Below are 18,168 nucleotides of genomic sequence, written 5' to 3' on the forward strand. Positions count from 1 at the left end.
TTTGGCCCTGTAATTATTATTTCAATTAGCTATATAAATTTTACAAAAAAATACAAATTCAGTGCTATTACTTTAAAATAGCAGTTTTTCTTGTAGTGCATTACTTGAGGATTGTTTGTAATTATGTGTCCTCAGTTTTGTATGTAAATTGAATCATTCGATCCAAGTAATATTCACTAAACCAATTCATTGGCTTAATTAGTTGATATTTCCAAGTAAAATGTAATGGAGTGACATCAGTGAATATGGCCACCTTCTCTGCATTCGGAGCATGACGTCAAAGCCCCTCCCCACATTTGAGCGGTCTTTCTTCAGACATACCATGGTTCACATTTCGACGGTTGGCAGACTTGACGGAAATGGGAAGAAGTAGAACCATGAATGTAAGTTTTAAGCGGAACAAACTTTGTACGTTCCTGTTGGCTCACCTACTTAAGTCAGTTTCTCCGCACTGAAAGAAGCTGCGCTAGCAAATAGTGTATTTTCCTGCTAGACTTGCTGACTAACTTTCCTGGCAGGAGGTATGTCCAGAATTTCCCACAGCACTTTACAGCTTAGATGGCCACCTAAACAACACACGCCTGCTGCCTTAACTAACGTCTTTGTGAATAAAACGACCACGGTCCAGTTTAAAATAATTGCTGCACAGCTGCCATGAGGTGTATTTTGAAAAATAACAAAACAAAAAACGATATACGCACTCGATTTCACTCAAGTCTTCATATTGACCTGTTTTAAATTTGCCACCGAACTAACATATGTAAAAAAAAAAAAAAAAAATTAATATCAGTGTGCATCCTTGAGTTAGTAGAAATTAGTTGAAAAGCATATAGATAACCGTTTTTCTTTTTTTTTCTTTTTTTTTTTTTTTTACAGAACATAGGACCTTCTGACTGCTAATTTGAACTCCACAAGGTAAGATCAAATTAGTAACGATTAGGTTTAACTTGTCACATAATTTGTCTGTTTAAGGTGCCACAACATGAGATGGATGTGTAAGATATGTAGCTTTGAGTCAGAGAAGAGGTTGGGATTGTTAAAACACTACAGACTAAAGCATGGAAATGGTGGTCGCAGCCAGTCAGTCCCTTGTCTTCACACTGATTGCCCTTGCTCGTTTAAAACATTTAATGCCCTTAAGACCCATTTGTCTCGACACCATGTGAAGATGGTCACACAAAGTGGACCTCTTTCATTTACTTGTCTACTTTGCTGCTCTGTTTTTTTTAATTCAGAGAAGCAGTATTTTGAGCATCTTAACAACCACTTAAGGAAGTTTGAAGTAGTTGCATGTGTCTTCAAAGACTGCAACTTCAGTACAAATATTTATTCCACCTTTGCTACACATAGACACAGAAAACACCAGTCACACACCCTTGAGGATTTTAAAACTGAAGTATTAAAAAGCAAACCTAATGAACCCATGTTTGCTCAGGATGAGACCTATGTGGAAGAGAGCTTAGAGCTTTGGGATGGGGAACCACAGGAGTTGTCTCAAGATATAAAAGAGAAATTTGGCCATCTATTTTTAAAGTTAGAAAGCATGATCAATGTCCCAAACAAATGCATTGATGAAATAGTAGATGAGCTTCAGTTTATATCCACCTCTGCATCTGGTCCACTTTTAAGAGATGTGGTGGTGTCCACCTTGAAAAGCCATAACTGTGATCTGGATCCAGCCATTATCTCAGATTTAGTGAAAAATCTTTGTGAGACACACCCTATAAGTACTGCCTTGGGGACAGGTGGCCCTTTCACAACTTATTACAAGAGAAGAGAATTTATGAAGAAGCATTTTTCAGTTGTTGAACCAGAAGAACACATACTTGATTAAAAAAAAGGGCAAAACCTTCCAGTATGTCCCAATATTGCCCTCCTTGGTGCAGGTCCTAAGTAAGTCTTTTCAAGAAAACACATTTGAAGGTGAAAAAAAAACTGAAAATGACTTTAAGTACCAGACATTTCGTGATGGATCTCACTATCAAAACAACAAGTTTTTCTCTGTAGAGGAGAACAGAGTGAGTCTCATCCTGTACATTGATGACTTTGAGGTATGTAATCCTCTTGGGACATCTCGAAAAAAGCACAAAGTCACAGCTGTCTATTGGGTGTTGGGAAACATTCCGGTGCAGTTACGTTCCACATTGACATCAATCTACCTTGCAATTCTGTGTAAGGCTGAAGACACCAAGCAGTTTGGATTCCAGCGAGTTTTAGAGCCACTGTTAACAGATATCCAAAGCTTGGAGAAAGATGGTCTTTTTGTTCCAGCGTTAGGGAAAGCCATTAAAGGGACTGTGGTCAGTGTGGTGGCAGATAATTTGGGGGCGCACTCTGTGGCAGGATTTGTTGACTGGTTAATATTGTGATAGGAGGTACTGATATGTTGCAAAAAATTCATTTGCATGTCCAGTGATGAGGCAGAAAACTTTCCTCACTGGGCAGAGACAGTTTCTGGACCCACAGATTATGACATGCACTGGACTCTTGTCTTAACACACATCGTTGAGAAATTCATGTTAAGTTGTACACTTCACAACGTTAGAATGTAGCTGCAGGCTTACATTCTCCATGGGTAACTTTCTGTTTACATCTGTATGTGCTGTTATGTATGTATGTTACATATGTTATGTTGTGTATTTTCTGCAATAAATTTTCTTTTTGGGTTTAATAGCATCATGTCGATGGCAGAAGGGACATTATCATTCGTTGCTTAGTTGAGTATCTTGGAGAGAGTGGAGAGGAGCTGATCAAAGACCATCAGGTATCTGATGATCATAATGACTGTATTAAAATTGTCTAACCTTATAATCTGGTCTTCACTTGTGATGATATATTGAAGGTCAAAGATTCTCTACACTCGTGATGTTTTTTAAAAAAGACTCAAGATTAATATTTTCAATCAGGCTTTTAACTAATTTCTTAAATCTTTATGCTCTTACCCTTTATTTTTTAAATCATATTTAATCTTTATCTTATCTGCCTTAAACTTTAACTTGCCTTTTGTCTGTTTTTTTTCTGACTATTTAACGATCACTTATTAACTTTATTTTATGAGCAAAAGAGTATTTAATTTGATTATACCTTTATAACCTATTTTAATGATTTAATGGTTCTGGTCTACCAACACGGCACGTCCCATGGACAGCTCCAGGCTGGATGGCCCCCAAAAGGGATTTTCTTTGTCTCAGGGTCAGCCTCTGTGAAGCACGTTCTGTAACTTTACGTATGAAAAGTGCCATATGAATATTGTTTGATTTGAGTATACTAAATTGAGTATACCTCTTTTTTATTTTTACATTTTTTTTCTCTTAACCTTTTCTTTTACTTGGAATCTATTCTAGTTATTTCTAATTGTGGTTTGTTTGTTTTCACAGGAGGACGTCAGCCAAGAAGCATTGAAAGAGGACTGCAGTAATCACATGATGAAGATCATCGTAATCCATCCCAATGTGGCACAGGAAAACCAAGATCCTGTGAACGTGTCGGTCATCATTGAGGGGACAGAAATTCTGGAGGACTGCGGAAGTGTGACAAACGCTTGCCTCCTGCTCATGGGTGTCATCTATGCTGTCAACTTAAGTTACCCACTGAAACTGAAATATACGTTTGAGGTATTTCAGAAGCTGTTTCTTGAGCTTGACATCCTTAAAATGTCACCAAAGGTCCAGTCTCTCCACAAGAAACTTTTAGCGTGAGTGTTCCAGTGTTATTTGTGCTTTTGTCCAGTACAATTAATTTGTTTGCATTTTGTCTGTTTTCTGACAGTAATTTCAAATGTTGCTCAGTTTTATACAAGTTCTTTCTGTCCTGAACGTTCTGAGAATGTCTGCAAAGGTAGTGATTGCAACTGTTAATGGACAGAGTTGATGTATGTGTTCTGAAAGTTGATTAGAAGAAAGGGGACAGTGCACACTGAGTTTTTGAATAGCATGTTTTGTTTTGTTTTTTTGTATATGTGTATATGCTCTGTTTTGAAATTTGCGATCAAGAAGTTCTATGGCCATGTTTTTTGTGGTTATAATGTTATGTAGATATTTTAAATATATCTATGCCATTTCAACTGTGAAATAAAAGTGTCTCTTAAGCTGCAAATATTTGTTTTGGAAAATATTGATTTATTATTTAATAGAATAATAAGAATATTTATTCAATTTGATTAATATTAACTAGTACATTCATAATAAATATTACTTAATAATTACATAGAATATAACAAAGAAAAGATGAGTAAGAAACACAAAGAAATATCAGCAATGTTCACTTGGGTTTTGTAATTGGATGCAATGGTATTCTGAGTAAAAGTTACAACCTATAGATGAGTATTGCCAGTGCAATTTACTTGTGTATTTCACATAAAAAATAGATGGTTCTAGTAAGTAAATATTACTTAGAAATAGCCCGAGTAAAGATTACAAGCACTTTCTGTGTGGAAAAAGTTGCCTAGCTTTTTTTAAGTAAATGTCACTCCAATTTTTTTTCAGTGTATAAGACCTGGTGGGCCGGTCTCCAGCCAAAATGCCGGGCCGATTTTTTTTTGTCCCAGTCCAGCACTGGTTCAGCCCTTAGCGCTTTTTTTTCTTGTTTTCAGTGGTAATGCCTATGATTGTGCCAGAGCACATTTCAATCAACCATGGGCATTTCACAGGGCCGGACGGGGACATGTTTCCCTCTCACCACATATCCAAACTGACAGGCTCCAGCAAACATCAGCTGCTAGAAATTAATATTAAATAAATTATAACAACAGCTGATCAAGCTTAAACATGCTGCTGTTGTTTAGCACGACATCCGCCGGTTTCCTTTTTCTGGCGCAAAGTGGGCGATAAACAAACGAGAGAAAAGCCGATCAGCTGATCATTGATCAGTTTCATGATTGAAGTAGGACAGGAGGGGGGCAGAGAATAACAGAAGAAGATGCAGCTGTGCAGCAAAGACACAGAATAACTCCAGCTTTGTGCCTTTTTCCATTCTAGCTGAAGTCCGGGACAAACTGCGTCCCTTCTCAGCTCAATACGAAACACGTAAAAGTAACCATTCCATTTTTTAAGGAGTCGTTGGCAACTCTACTAACTAACCTTATGAATAAAATAAAGTTCACTATCAGTAACATCATAGCACCCACCCAGCTGTATAGAAACTCCATCATGCTAGATAGTACGCAGTACGAGTTATTGTAACTGATTATAAAAAGTTAGCACAACGAAAATAAACTCCACCTAAACTTGGTTTATATCTGACCCAGATAGACTGCAGGTCATAACTTCTTACCTGAAGTTCAGTTCACCTGACACTCAGACCACCACCTGCTGGCCTCTGTGGAAGCTCTGCCACAGCCACCACCAAACAACTGAGTTATTTTTACACATGGCCAGCATCTGGTCAATCCACCACCTTTCATTGTTCATGCGTTACAAAAAAATAAATAAGTCATCCCCACCGGGCAAATGCCTGGTATGCCCGATGGCCAGCCCAGCTATGGCATTTGAGATTTCAACAGGTTTTTGGAAATGGATTGTCTTGTAGCGGACAAATATGTTTTTTAATGGCACAAATAATTTGTGGGGCATCTTATTGTGACACCTGATTGTTCTTTCATTTTAGTTATAGTAGTGTTTTTAAATGGTTGCACAAAATGAAAAAAAAACCCTCCAATGTAATGCCTGCATTTTTAAATATATATTTGTATATGTTTACAGAATTTGTGCACACGTTTTCAAAATTTACAGTTTATATTTTCATTTCAAGTTATGAAGTTTTTTTGTAAAAAAAACCCCAAAAAAACCCAAAACAAAAAACTACCACTAGGATTTTGTGTTTTGTGTAATTTCAGATCAGTTGTGTTAATATGTCAATGAAAAAACAACCAAATTCAGACACGTGAAGTTGAGCTGAAAAGAATAAGTCCAAAATAGCCAATTATACTTTGGACTTTGAGAAAAAAAGAGTTAATTTTGTAAATTATGGTTATTATAAAAGTTGTTAAGTAGGATGATCCAAGGAGTAATACTTGGCTAACAACCAGGCTTTCCTAATGAGAGTGCAGTGTCTCTGACTTTACTGCTTTCATGTTCTATGGGCTAATAAAATGTATCAACTTCCACATTATCACTTCATGTGGATAGCCCCTTTGGCGCCAGCGGCGGTCTGTGTTTAGTCTGTTCCTTCCCATTCCATGCAAGGCCACCTGGGTTGGCTGGAAGACTGTTTACTTAGCCTAGCAGGGCGAACGACACTGTCTCAGCTGAACTCTGGACACGCACACACATACACTGATATGCACACACTCATCCCCCCTCCATTTCCAAACGCCTTCGATGCTTATTCCCTTCCGATGCTGCACCCTTTACCCACCACTGTTGCTTGTCATGTGTTTCTTTGGTGTATTAAGAGTTTTTCATGTGCAGAGGTGTTTTTTCCAGTCTCAAATTGATCTCCCTGTTGGAGCTCAGTCTGGGGGGAGTTATTTTTTCTCCTTATCTTTCCTCATGTGGTGCATTTTCCATTGTTATACCTCTCTGACCTGTCTTCCCCATGTGATGTTTTTGTGTAATGTATGTATGGTCGGAGGGTAAGATGGCGCCGCCATTGTGTGCAATAGGTCGGCAGCCTTATGAAATTTCCCCTTGTGGGACTAATAAAGGTATATCAAATCATTTTCATGTATCCTTGTATGATAACTGTTGAGAGTATCTTCTCCAGTGAAATTCTTTGGATTTTCCAGGACAGGTGTTGGGTCGCAGGTTTTAAAGCCAACATGATAACCTTATCTAGCCAATGGTTTGGAGATCCAACTTTTTAAATCCAATGAAAATCAAATTACTCAAAAAAACAAAATCCTCTGGAAAGAAGTAGCAGGCATTCTTGAAACACAATTTAATAAGCAGACTCATGTGAACAGCAAGATAGTACATTAAGACAGAATAGAAAAACAACAGATAGAAAGAAGCAAAGCAAACCCTGGGGTGTAGAGCCATAAGCACAGACTGCAGAGTCTCACCAAGAGAGACAGAAAAGAGCCTGGTGGACCGCTGACCCATCTTTTATAGGAGTCAGGAATCACTCCTGCTACTGGGTAACTTTCCACTCGTCCTCCAGCCAAAAACAGCAGATGCAGGATCAGGTGCAGGTCAGGGGTGTGGCCAGGAGCCATCTTCAGATGGATCACGTTTAATGAATACATTTGAATGCTAATCAATAAATTTAAAAAAAGAAACCATTGTTGTGCTTTGTCACAATAGGCCACAACATGTCAAATGTCAGACATTAATCCTGATTATTAAATCACAAAACAAGCAGTATGCATAAATTTATGATGTGGATAATACTTGGCCTAAATATATTGGTTACATACAATTTTTATATATATATATATATATATACATATATATAGGTTAAATGCTTAAAATGCTAATTCTAATATATATATATAAACACTTCAGTGTAGGTAAAGTGTGTGTATATATGATTATATAGTACTGTTATGATCCTTAAGGTGATTTTATTGTGATCTGTTCACTATTTTTGCTGCACACTTTCTGTTTTTTTAAGAGACATGTTTTGGTTGTAATCCATTGGAGCAAAACGTCTGGTGACGTTCAGTGCAGGTATATAGGTATCCATCCATCCATCCATCCATCCATCTTCTTCCGCTTATCCGGGGCTGAGTCGCGGGGGCAGCAGCCCATGCAGAGAAGCCAGACCTCCCTCTTTCCAGCCACCTCCTCTAGCTTGTCCGGGGGAACACCCAGGCCAGCAGAGAGATATAATCTCTCCAGTGTGTCCTGGGTCTGCCCTGGAGCCTCCTCTCGGTGGGACATGCCCGGGACCCCTCATCCGGAAGGCAGCCCCTCCCGGATGGCTGAACGTCTCACCTTATCTCTAAGGGAGAGGCCAGCCACCCTACGGAGGAAGCCCATTTCTGCTGCTTGTATCCGCGATCTCGTTCTTTCGGTCACTACCCACAGCTCTTGACCATAGGTGAGGGTAAGGATATAGGTCGAACGGTAAATTTAGAGCTTTCCTTTTACACTCAGCTCTCTCTTCACCACAACAGACCAGTACTGCGGCCGCTTCACCAATCCGTCTGTCGATCTCCTGCTCCCTTCTCCCGTTACTTGTGAACAAGACCCTGAGATACTTAAACTCCTCCACTTGGGGTATAGATATACATGTCATCCAAAAATCCACAGCATGGGAAGTTGTCAAAACCATTCAAAAAGGTTCTAGTATCTGTCCAAACTGCCCTGCAGATCGTCCTCAGTCCAGTCGTACTAGCACTAATAAAGGAGACGAAATTTGAAAACTCTCGAGTCATTTCAAAACACTACGATGACGAAAACACTCAGCCCACAGCTTCACAAAAAGGCTTCATAACCCATCTCTTGACATCATGGATCTATATACAGTATATGCATGATCTCATAAGCTTAGAGATGGCTTCAAATTAGATATCATTATAAAATTTTAAATAAGTTTATTCTAAATATAACTATGCTTAAAAATGTGATCACTTTTTTAAGCATAGTTATAATGTTAGAAGTGATTGCTTTCGCCACTAAAACACATTGCATCCATGATGGTCACAACTAAAATAATAACATCACTGCCAAAAGTATATAGACAGTGTTGCCTCAGTGCCTCAGCTTCAATGACTAAAGACCTACAGCCCTCACGTCTGTAGTCAAATGCTGATGAAACGTGCAACAGATTCCGTTATTTTTATGTAACATGGACCAATATAGTCGTAGTACAGAGTCAAAGCTATGAAGGCACATGCTTACAATTCCTCACAGCACAATTACATTCAGACTGTAGGCTTAGTGGTAACTTCCTCGAGAAGTGGTTTGTAGAGCTCTGGGTCATCAGTGCTCTAAAAAAGAAAAGATTGGTGAAGTAAAATGACACTAAATCTTTTTGGCTTTTGAGCAAGTCACCAAATATTCACAAACTTCCACACAAGAACTCAAAACAAAAACAAAAAAACCCTCCACATTTACAGCCAACATTTTCTGCGACGCTAGTCTGTTACCTTGGTTTGTCCCTTTTCTTTGCTCTTCAGACTCTTGATCCCCAAGACGACTGAGCTGATGGTGACGCAGAGCTCCAGGACTGACAGCACAATTAGCACAGCAATGATGCTTCTGTAGAGCATCTGTTGGGATACAAACAACAGTGCTCAATTTTATTGCAGTAATAAAAGGATCAGAGGCTCAGACCCTTTGACCGGAGAGTGGGCGGAGACTTCTGTACAGACGTGACTGTGATCGCAACATCCTCCTACAGTCAAAAACCTATCTGATTACCAGCTGCAAATCCACAGATTTCAGAAGCAGAAACCTGTGATTATATCTACAAAACAATTAAAACCATATATTTTCCACTTGTCACTTAGGTATTTGAACCTGAACTAACCTTAACTACACTTACCATAATTACTGTTTTGCCGCCGTAGCATTCATAACACATTTCCGGCCAATATAGATTAGATACACTGATGCTATACAGCACAATAGCTGCAATGGCAAAAGCAACGCCAGTCAGATTCAGAATCACATTGACGATAACCTGAAATACAAGATGGGTCAGTTAGTGTAAAATAAAATTTTAGACATTAGAAGGCTGGTCGGTTAAAAGTTTTACAGTCAGTCAGTGCCGGAAAGCTTGCAATGGTTGGTATTAAAGCTCTGCAGCTCCATCCTACATAAATACATATACATAGATGTGCATACATGAGACCTGGTGTAAACTTGTATATTGAAATAGAATAGTATACTTCTACTTTCATATCTTCAACTTAAACAGGAAAAAGAAGACACACGAAATTCAAGTTGTCCTTCTAAGGTACATCTGAACTACTCACCAGACATGGACTTGGATACTTGTCAGACAAAATGCTGACAATTCCAAACATGATGAACTACACAAGACAAAAAAACAAAGACAATAAAGTTACATTCCTCCAACTGAATGAGGAGACACATCATGTGTCTAAGGTGACAACAAGAAACTGCAATATATCAATAAAACCATAGAAGTAAGGGATTAAGATTTCCAGTAATAAAACACATTTGATTTCATAAGATCCTCCTGATTTGTCTTAAGCACCAAGTCTGATACTCTACATACTCTGAACCCCGGTTTCTCAACCACTGTGCTGTGGCACACAGGTGTGCTGTGAGAAATGGTCAGGTGTGCCGTGGAAGATAATCTGGTTCCACCTAATTCGTACTCTAAGCAACTGGCATGAGTAACGGGCAGAACAATTACATTCTCTTCCACTAGAAGACAGTACAACTACCTGCTCTAATTAAATGGGTTGCCAACTGCCAGTAAAACAGAAGAAGACGAAGGAGATATTACATAATAGTCATGCAGTGAGACGATGCAGCATGTAATACCAATAGATAAATATTTGAAAAGAACCTGACCTGGGTCCCGGAGAAGATTCCTACCCAGATGAAGGAACTAGCATGAGTAGTGGTCATGATCTCTGTCATTCCAGGAAAGGAGCAGATAATGAGGAACAAAGTCGAAATTGACTTTGTTTTGTTTGATAAACAATTAGATGTTTCTGACGATAAATATTAAATTGACATTTATTTTTGTTTGGCAATCACTTAGCATTAACTGGTATTTGTTTTTGCAGTTTGACCTTTCAATTCCACTCAAAGTAAACTTTATTGTCACCTCTGCTATATACAGTTCAGTATATAGAGAGATGAGACGAAGAGGCTCCAGTTCTATACAGTGCAAAAGAACAACAATAAATATAGGAAGAGTAAGAATGAGAAGAATAAATATATGTACAATTTGAGACTGAGGTAAGAGGAGTAAAATATACACTTTGAGGCAAAAATGGTTAATAACAGTCTAAAAATTTACAATTGAAATTTTGAACTGACTTTGAAGCGGTTCAAAATGACCAACGTAGCAGCTTTACAGTTTACAGTGTGAAACAAATGATCTGTCATTAGTTGTTATCAGTAAACTGCTGTAGAGTTAACTGCTATTTGTTTTTGCATCTGGACTTTGTATCTTCATCATTTAATTGAGTTATCAGTTAACACTCTTAGAGTAACTGCTGTTTGTTTCTGATCCTTGGATTTGATCTTGGGATTAATTTCTGTCATCAGTTGATGACAAGTGTTTTTGCATTTGATCCTATAATGGATTTTTGTCAGATATGATTTTCTTGGATTCATATATACAGTTAATTGCGTGAGTCAATTTCTAAATTAATTTTCATTTTTGTTTGTTTTGATTCTGAAGATAATTACCCCTATGTCGATTGCTAAATTGACTTTTATTTTTGTTTGATTCATTTCTAATCAAGTATTGATACAGATTCTTTTTTAGTTAATTCTTACATTTTGACATTGTTGATTTCATCTTTTATTAGTTTAGTACAGTGTGTTTGTTTTTGAATTTTTTTACCAGCTGGGTTGCACTGCTTTGATTTTCCTTGCGTTAAATTAGAATAATTACATTTGCAGTTTTATTTCAGTATTACTTTCTTTACAGTTGAAGTTTGCAGTTTTGTGAAAAGAGAAAAACATTGCATTGTCATCATTTTCAAATAGAGGTCTAATTCTTAGCAATTGATGAAGAAATTTCAAAGAATAACAGAGAAAAAACATATCAGCAAAGTAAAGGAAATAAATAATAATTAGACCTGCAAGTAAGCGAGTCCTTATTCCTAGATATAGCATCTTGTCTTGGGTGGGGGCAACAGCCAGGAGTGCAACCATATTCCAAATAGAGAAGCAAGCTAATGAAGAATATGAGCAAGCAGAATGGACGAAAAAAGGGAGAAAATCAGGAGGAAGGAAATGGACAAGAAGCGAGAGCACGTGATGACAACCTTAGATATGTGCTAAAGTGGTGTGTCAATCGTGAATGAAACGGCTCTTATGCCGGGCTCACACTGTGCGATTTTTGGCCCATTTTAAGCCGATCTTTGAGTCGTGCGACCGAAAGAGCCGGCTCTTTTTAGTGAGCCGAGCCAAAAGAGTCGGTTCGCTAAAAAGAGCCAGAAATCCCATCACTAATGTGCTATTGGATGCTAAGAGGAAAAGAAAGACAAGTAAGAATCCAAGATCCAGACCACAAATTACAAGTTGAAGCCCAAAAATTACAAACGTCATCACAAAGAACTGGGGTACAAACTACAACACCTGGAGCTTCTGCCTGACTTTTTGAGTTTGCCTAGATCTGACAGCACACCTGGGAACACCGGTTATCCAGTGAAGTGAAAGGTGCTAACCGCTAGGCTAACTGGCAACAAGATGCCTCCCTTCTCCACAGATGACTACCACAGCCTCCTGCAGAAGATTGCAGTACTGGAGACAAAAATTCATCGCTTAGAAGTAAACGTGGAGGTAAATGCACTGTGTAGAAATGAAACAACCTCGCCATTGATTCAAAACAATGGCGATGAGCAAGCTAGCACACAGCTAAGGAGCACAGATAATGTGACCAAGAAATAAAACTCTGACATAAACATGACATAAATCATGTCTCCTGGAAGGGGGAGGACGTATCACAAGCAGGGCACGGCGAGCTGAAATCTCTGAAACCAACTGGCCTTCACTTCAGCTGAACTTCATTCGACCATGGCCTGCAAAGACTTCGCTAAATTCTTCACAGACAAAATCTGTTTTTTGATATTTTTATATACATATCACATGTACTCATAAACTTGTTGGCGCTCTGTGTTTTTGAGGGTCGGGAGCCTCTGTCAGTGCCATGTCTGGACTGAAATATTGAGAATTGGCATAAAGCGCAGAGGGTCTTTCATCACACCAAATAACAGTCAGGAAGATATTTTCTGGGCCAAGTGAGTCCGAACAGAATGTCCCAAACTTAGATAATAAATCGGTATCAGGATAATATCAAAGCAAGGCAGGGAGGGTTTTTTTTTGTCTGTGTCATTCCAGGAAAGGAGCAGATAATGAGGGATGTGAACAGACGTGAGCGGGGGAAGGAGATTCAAAGGGTGACAACAGGACTGCCACGTCAGTTCCAGAAGAAGAAAGTCATAATAGTAATGTGTTATTGTTGGGATATAAAACTGTATTGCCCAATTCAGGGTCATGTTATTTGTCGAGTCACATGGCTGCTTTCACAGAGGTCCAGCGCTGCCAAAGCAAATGAAATCTTTTCAAAAAACAGATATTTCTCCTGTACTTCCTTCGAAGAAATTAAATGTTTTTGGATATTATTTCCACATTTTGATTCGTCTGACCACAGAACAGTTATACACTTTGCTTTTTAAATTAGCTTTGGCCCAGAGAAGATATTTCTGCCCTGTTACCAGTTAACCTAATACGCTGCAAAATGTTTCTCCAGCAGCTCCTTTGAGTAGTATTTACTTATGTGGATCCAATCTTAGTTCAAAAAACATGAGGAAAAAGCTGCTTAGCTTGCTTACCAACCCTCCCATCCAACAAGGATAGCCGGTATAACTCATGGTCCATGATCCATCGTGTTGGCTTATAAGGATTGATCCGAGGACAACATTGAGAAGCCCAATCATAATCTGCAGAGTCTGAGAAAGAAGAAGCACAGAATGAACAACATGTGATCATGTGGTGTTCAACACCAGTCATAGGATATGCTGTATACTGGAGCACTTTCTCTCAGGCTTTTTCTGTAGTGTGATGAGAAAACTCTTAAACCATCTATCCATTCTCTTCTGCTTATCCTTTTACAAGGTTGCGGGGGGGCTGGAGCCTATCCCAACTGTCTTAGGACGAGAGGCAGAGTACACCCTGGACAGACTCGACACGGAAAGACCCCAGCCTGATGGTGGAAGTGAAGTCAGGAGGAGGCAACATCGCTAACCATCGTGCTGCCCTCTTTTAAACCACAGTGGATAAAAGCGTCTCACTTTTAAGTCCAATAAATTTGTCAGTGAGAGAGTTAGACTCACGTGAGAGTTAGACTCACGTGGGGTAAGGAAACATGACACTGATACAAAGCCAGTGGCATCCCTGACACATAAAATTTACCTTTACTCTGTCTTCTTGGAAGGCTTTCTGACATTAATAGGAGGCAACAAAAGTTCTGACAGTGTTTTATCTCCTGAATGTTTAAATGTACAAGTGGATGAGTGAGTTTGTCTGTAAGCCTTTAAAGAAGTATGTGGTGGGTGCAAAGAAGAAGCTCATTAAAAGAATATTAACTAAACGTGTATCAGACTAAGTTAGCAGTTCATTTGCATTTTTAACTCATTCACTGCCATTGACGTCTACAGCCGTCAATTGCAGTGCATGAGTCAATGGGTTTAACCCATTCACTGCCAATGGCTGGCAGTGAATGAGTTAATAGAACATCTGGAGGCTTATCTGAAGCTTTAAAGGTTGTAGCTCACCCCCAGCACTATCTCAGAAGGTCTTTTGAGGCGCCTCAGGTGCTGAGACACTTTGCAGCACACTGGACTGCTGCAAAGGTTCTTGAGGATCTGGCACAGAGGAGGCCAAGGGCTATTAGGGTCAGAGGTCAAGGTGAGTATAGTGACTCCATCAGCCTTGGACACAGTGACAGACATCCTGAATTGAGATCCTGGAGACTGAAAGAGAGAAGAGTAGAAAAAAATGAACATAGTCTGAATCACATTAAGGCCCCAGCTGTGGAGAAATGGCTGAACTCATTGAAGTGTTAAGACAAAACATTTATTTAACTTGTGCAAATAACAAAATAAAAAATCTAATTCCCTCAATACCGATTTGTAACCCAAAGGATTTGACACAACGCAGAAGCTTGTGCTTTGTCGTTTTTTTCTTTGTACAATAGCACTTTTTGCACGTTCCAGCGAATTTTGCTCCAGCTCCGGAGCCGCACCGGTGCTCTGCTCCAGCAGCTCTCTTCATCTCCGGCCCTGCCGCTACAGAAATAGGGAGTTGACCGCTCACCAGATGGCCAGGCACTCCTTTTCTAATGTACCGTACCTGGCCTCATGCTCCGACAATTTTCAGCTGATGTACACAATGGGGCAGTCAATGATGTACACAGGAGCTCGTCGACCTGGGTCATTGGGTAGGCATCAAACGGTGGCACTTCGTTCATCTTGCAATACTTCACACAGAACCACATAGACCTAACTATGGGGCTACACCAAGCACTGTGCGACTCTTCTACTATTCCCAGCTTTAACATTTCTGCCAGTTCGTTTTGCACAATTTGTCTTTCGTGCTCAGGTAACATGTAGTGGTGCGAACACACCATCACACCAGCCTGCGTTTCAAAGTGATGCTTCATGAGATTTGTATGGCAGAACATAACTGCAAAACACTCTCAAAACAGTGCTGCAGCGCCATGCAGCCTCCTGAACGCCAAGGGCCAGTCCTCCCATCCCATCTGGAAGGGGCGCTGATGGTCCTCAGGGGAGGGCCCCAATCAGTCCACGATGGCTCTCCTAACGTCAGAAAGGACACGTACACTGTTGTGAGAAGGCTCAGCGCCGCCACCTGGGCTTCCACTAGTATGCGACCGTGGTTGCCTGGAACACCTCCAGAATTGCTTGGGGGGTCATCTGGGGAGCTTGGGTTTCAGCACCACTGTAACCCAAAACACCGACATGATGCAGAAACGTGCGTTTTGCCTTTGTTTATTTGCTACAATATCACTTTTTGCACTTTCCAGCGCACACTTCTTCGGCTCCAGATCTGCACCAGTGCTCTGCTCCAGCAGCTCTTCTCCTCTCCAGCCCGGCCACTACTGAAATAGGGAAGGCATGATTAGATGATGCTCGTCGACTGTAAACACCAGCCTTCCCTGACACCACACCCTGAACCCACTGCTTCACTCCTCCTCTGCAGCAGAGCTACCAACCACACCCTGTCACACTATTGTCTTATATTAATTCTTATAAAATCACCTTATAATGAAGGTGAGCTCCATTAACGGTAACTTATACTGAATGGCTGTTAATTATAATTAAATAAAATAACTTGTATATAAATAAATTACTACATAAAGTGATGCAGTTATGTTTACATTTGCTGTCCATGTGCTATACATTTAAATATTAGATAAAGATGATGATTAACTGAATAACAGTACTAAAGAAAAACACTCACAGTCACTTTATTAACCATTAAACTGCTTGTTAGTGAAATATCTAATGAAAGCACTTTAAAGTATTTAAACATGCAGATATTGGAAAGATGACCTGCTGAGGTTAAAGTGAAGGAAGGTGATTTAAGTGGTCTTCGGTAAGAGATGGGCTGGTCTGAATATTACAGAAACTGATGATCTACTTAGACAATGATTTCTAAGGTTTACAGAAAAATGTCCATAATGACAAATTCAGTGAGGTCTATGAGAGAAAAATACCTTGTTTATTATAGAGGTCAGAGAAGAATGGCCAGACTGCTTTGAGCTTTAACAAAGGTGTTAGGAATAAAATGATTAAATAAGTTGTTTTTATGTGTTTTTTTTATACACATTCCAGTTGTGCTCATTAAGAGTTGGCACTCTGTATAATAAAGGTCAAAAGCATCAATTCAGTGCTATAATTGAATCGAATTATTGAGGCTGACGTGCTGAGTTGCAGAAGGATTTGCAAACATGCTTACACATCATAACTAATTAAAATCAGGGTGACATTTCTCTGGGACAAGGCAGTCTGAATAGAACGTCTGAATGAGTAGAAGCAACAGGCTGAGAATCGCAAGCATATCTGTGCCAAGCAGAATTAAACCAGCTCTGAAGGCAAAGGCTCCTATTAGCAGCATGCACTCGATAAAGTGGCATTGGAGAGTATTTCTGAAACCGAGACTGAGAAATCATGAAACAAATATCAGACAGATTGTACTGTAATTCCATCTTCCTGTGAAATTAAGTAACAGCGTAAAGCTGCATGAAAAATTCTGAACTTAATTCTCTTTTCATTAGCTTTGTTGATATTTTTGAAATCGTCTGGCCTTTGTTTTTTGTTTTTTTTATCCTCATATAAGGAAAGTGCTGTTACCTACCAGAGAGAAAACTCGACGTTAATCTGCTGTAAAGCGGAAGAAGCTCGACTTTACTCCTGTAAATGTTTGAAAGTGACTGCCCTGCTACCAGCGGCAGGGAGCGAAACTGCGTCAACTGTTCCGGAAAATCGAGCTATGCTTTTGGTCAGCCTTTTTTCTGGACACTATAATATGGCGCAGTATGACGTAATTCAACTATTACAGTAATACAGCTCCACCCGTGACTGGCACCACGAAGGGCATTGCAGCTTTCCAAGTTAGTCCTACAGGCCCGCTTTGATCTCCAGCCCCTGTTTACCAATGATTACGTCACATTGACCTAAATTACAATACAAAATAAAACAAAAACCGATTTACTTGTCAGAGCAGAAGAAAAGCAAGCAAGATCAAATTAATATCTGGTTGTATGTTTGTTGCGCAGCTGTTGTTGGATGCGAAATTTTGCCCGTTGTTCTTCCGCCCACAAGGAAGATATAAACAAATTAACCCTTTGCTCAACGTCCAGTTAAACACACTGATAATTGAAAATAATCCAATATAGAAGAATTACCCTCACTAGCAAAAAGGAACAACACAGTGGAAAACGTTGGTGGACTAATTTAGCAATATTTTAAATGAACTCCGGTTATAACTATATATTATAAATATTTATATAAACATCTGCAAAACTTTTTTATATTACTTTGACATTGTGTTGTTTTTTTTTCAATTTTTCTAAAAAGTTTAGCTAAAATGATGATCATTTCTGACAATAATCTAGCAAATAAACGTTTTTATGAGGCTTCATCAAATTTGGGACTATTGAAAAGAATTACGGTGCTCTCTGGTGGACACACATATGAAATCAGACGTGTCACTACATTAACCTAAGGATAAGGAAACAGATTATAATAATCAAAGCGCCGATTTTTATCTATTTATTTAGGCATTAAGTGAAACAGCAAATTGTTGTAGAAATGCACATTAATGACTGTTCGTAGGATTTTAGTGGAAGCACAGCAAACCTCCAAGAAGTGTGTTATATTACAACATAATTATAATTAATTTTGGATGGCATTTAAATATTAAATAACTACTATTGTTATTAAGCTTGAAACAGCGTTATTGCTAAAAATTTAAGACACAGGTGAACGTGACAGAAAATCGTAACTGCGCCAATCCTCCAAAAGTTTACAAGAAAATGAATCAC

General features: G+C 39.1%; 1 protein-coding gene and 1 long non-coding RNA gene across 7 annotated transcripts; one reads left to right on the plus strand and one right to left on the minus strand.

Moving 5' to 3' along the window:
- Window positions 1–82: 82 nt before the first annotated feature.
- LOC309716463 lies at window positions 83–4,086 on the plus strand. Of its 2 annotated transcripts, none has more exons than XR_014279445.1 (4): window positions 83–521; window positions 877–915; window positions 2,675–2,764; window positions 3,378–4,086. It is a non-coding gene; the product is annotated as an uncharacterized lncRNA (long non-coding RNA). The 2 variants fall into 2 exon arrangements; XR_014279446.1 differs by having other exon boundaries at window positions 83–383.
- Window positions 4,087–6,861: 2,775 nt separating this feature from the next.
- LOC309717182 (membrane-spanning 4-domains subfamily A member 8-like) lies at window positions 6,862–17,397 on the minus strand. 5 transcript variants are annotated; one of them, XM_082551532.1, is made up of 8 exons: window positions 16,980–17,397; window positions 15,442–15,720; window positions 14,375–14,572; window positions 13,433–13,549; window positions 9,863–9,919; window positions 9,430–9,567; window positions 9,032–9,154; window positions 6,862–8,872 (listed from the first exon to the last, which is right to left on the minus strand). In XM_082551532.1, the coding sequence occupies exons 3-8, from the start codon at window positions 14,549–14,551 to the stop codon at window positions 8,807–8,809; spliced, it is 678 nt and encodes a 225-aa protein (XP_082407658.1). In that variant the 5' UTR covers window positions 14,552–14,572; window positions 15,442–15,720; window positions 16,980–17,397; the 3' UTR covers window positions 6,862–8,806. The 5 variants fall into 5 exon arrangements, with proteins under 5 accessions (XP_082407658.1, XP_082407657.1, XP_082407659.1 ...); XM_082551531.1 differs by having other exon boundaries at window positions 14,726–15,720; XM_082551533.1 differs by having other exon boundaries at window positions 14,952–15,717; window positions 16,980–17,396.
- Between the last annotated feature and the right edge of the window lie 771 nt (window positions 17,398–18,168).

Source organism: Aulonocara stuartgranti (assembly GCF_965226115.1).
Source record: "Aulonocara stuartgranti genome assembly, chromosome: 11".
Lineage (NCBI taxonomy): Eukaryota > Metazoa > Chordata > Actinopteri > Cichliformes > Cichlidae > Aulonocara > Aulonocara stuartgranti.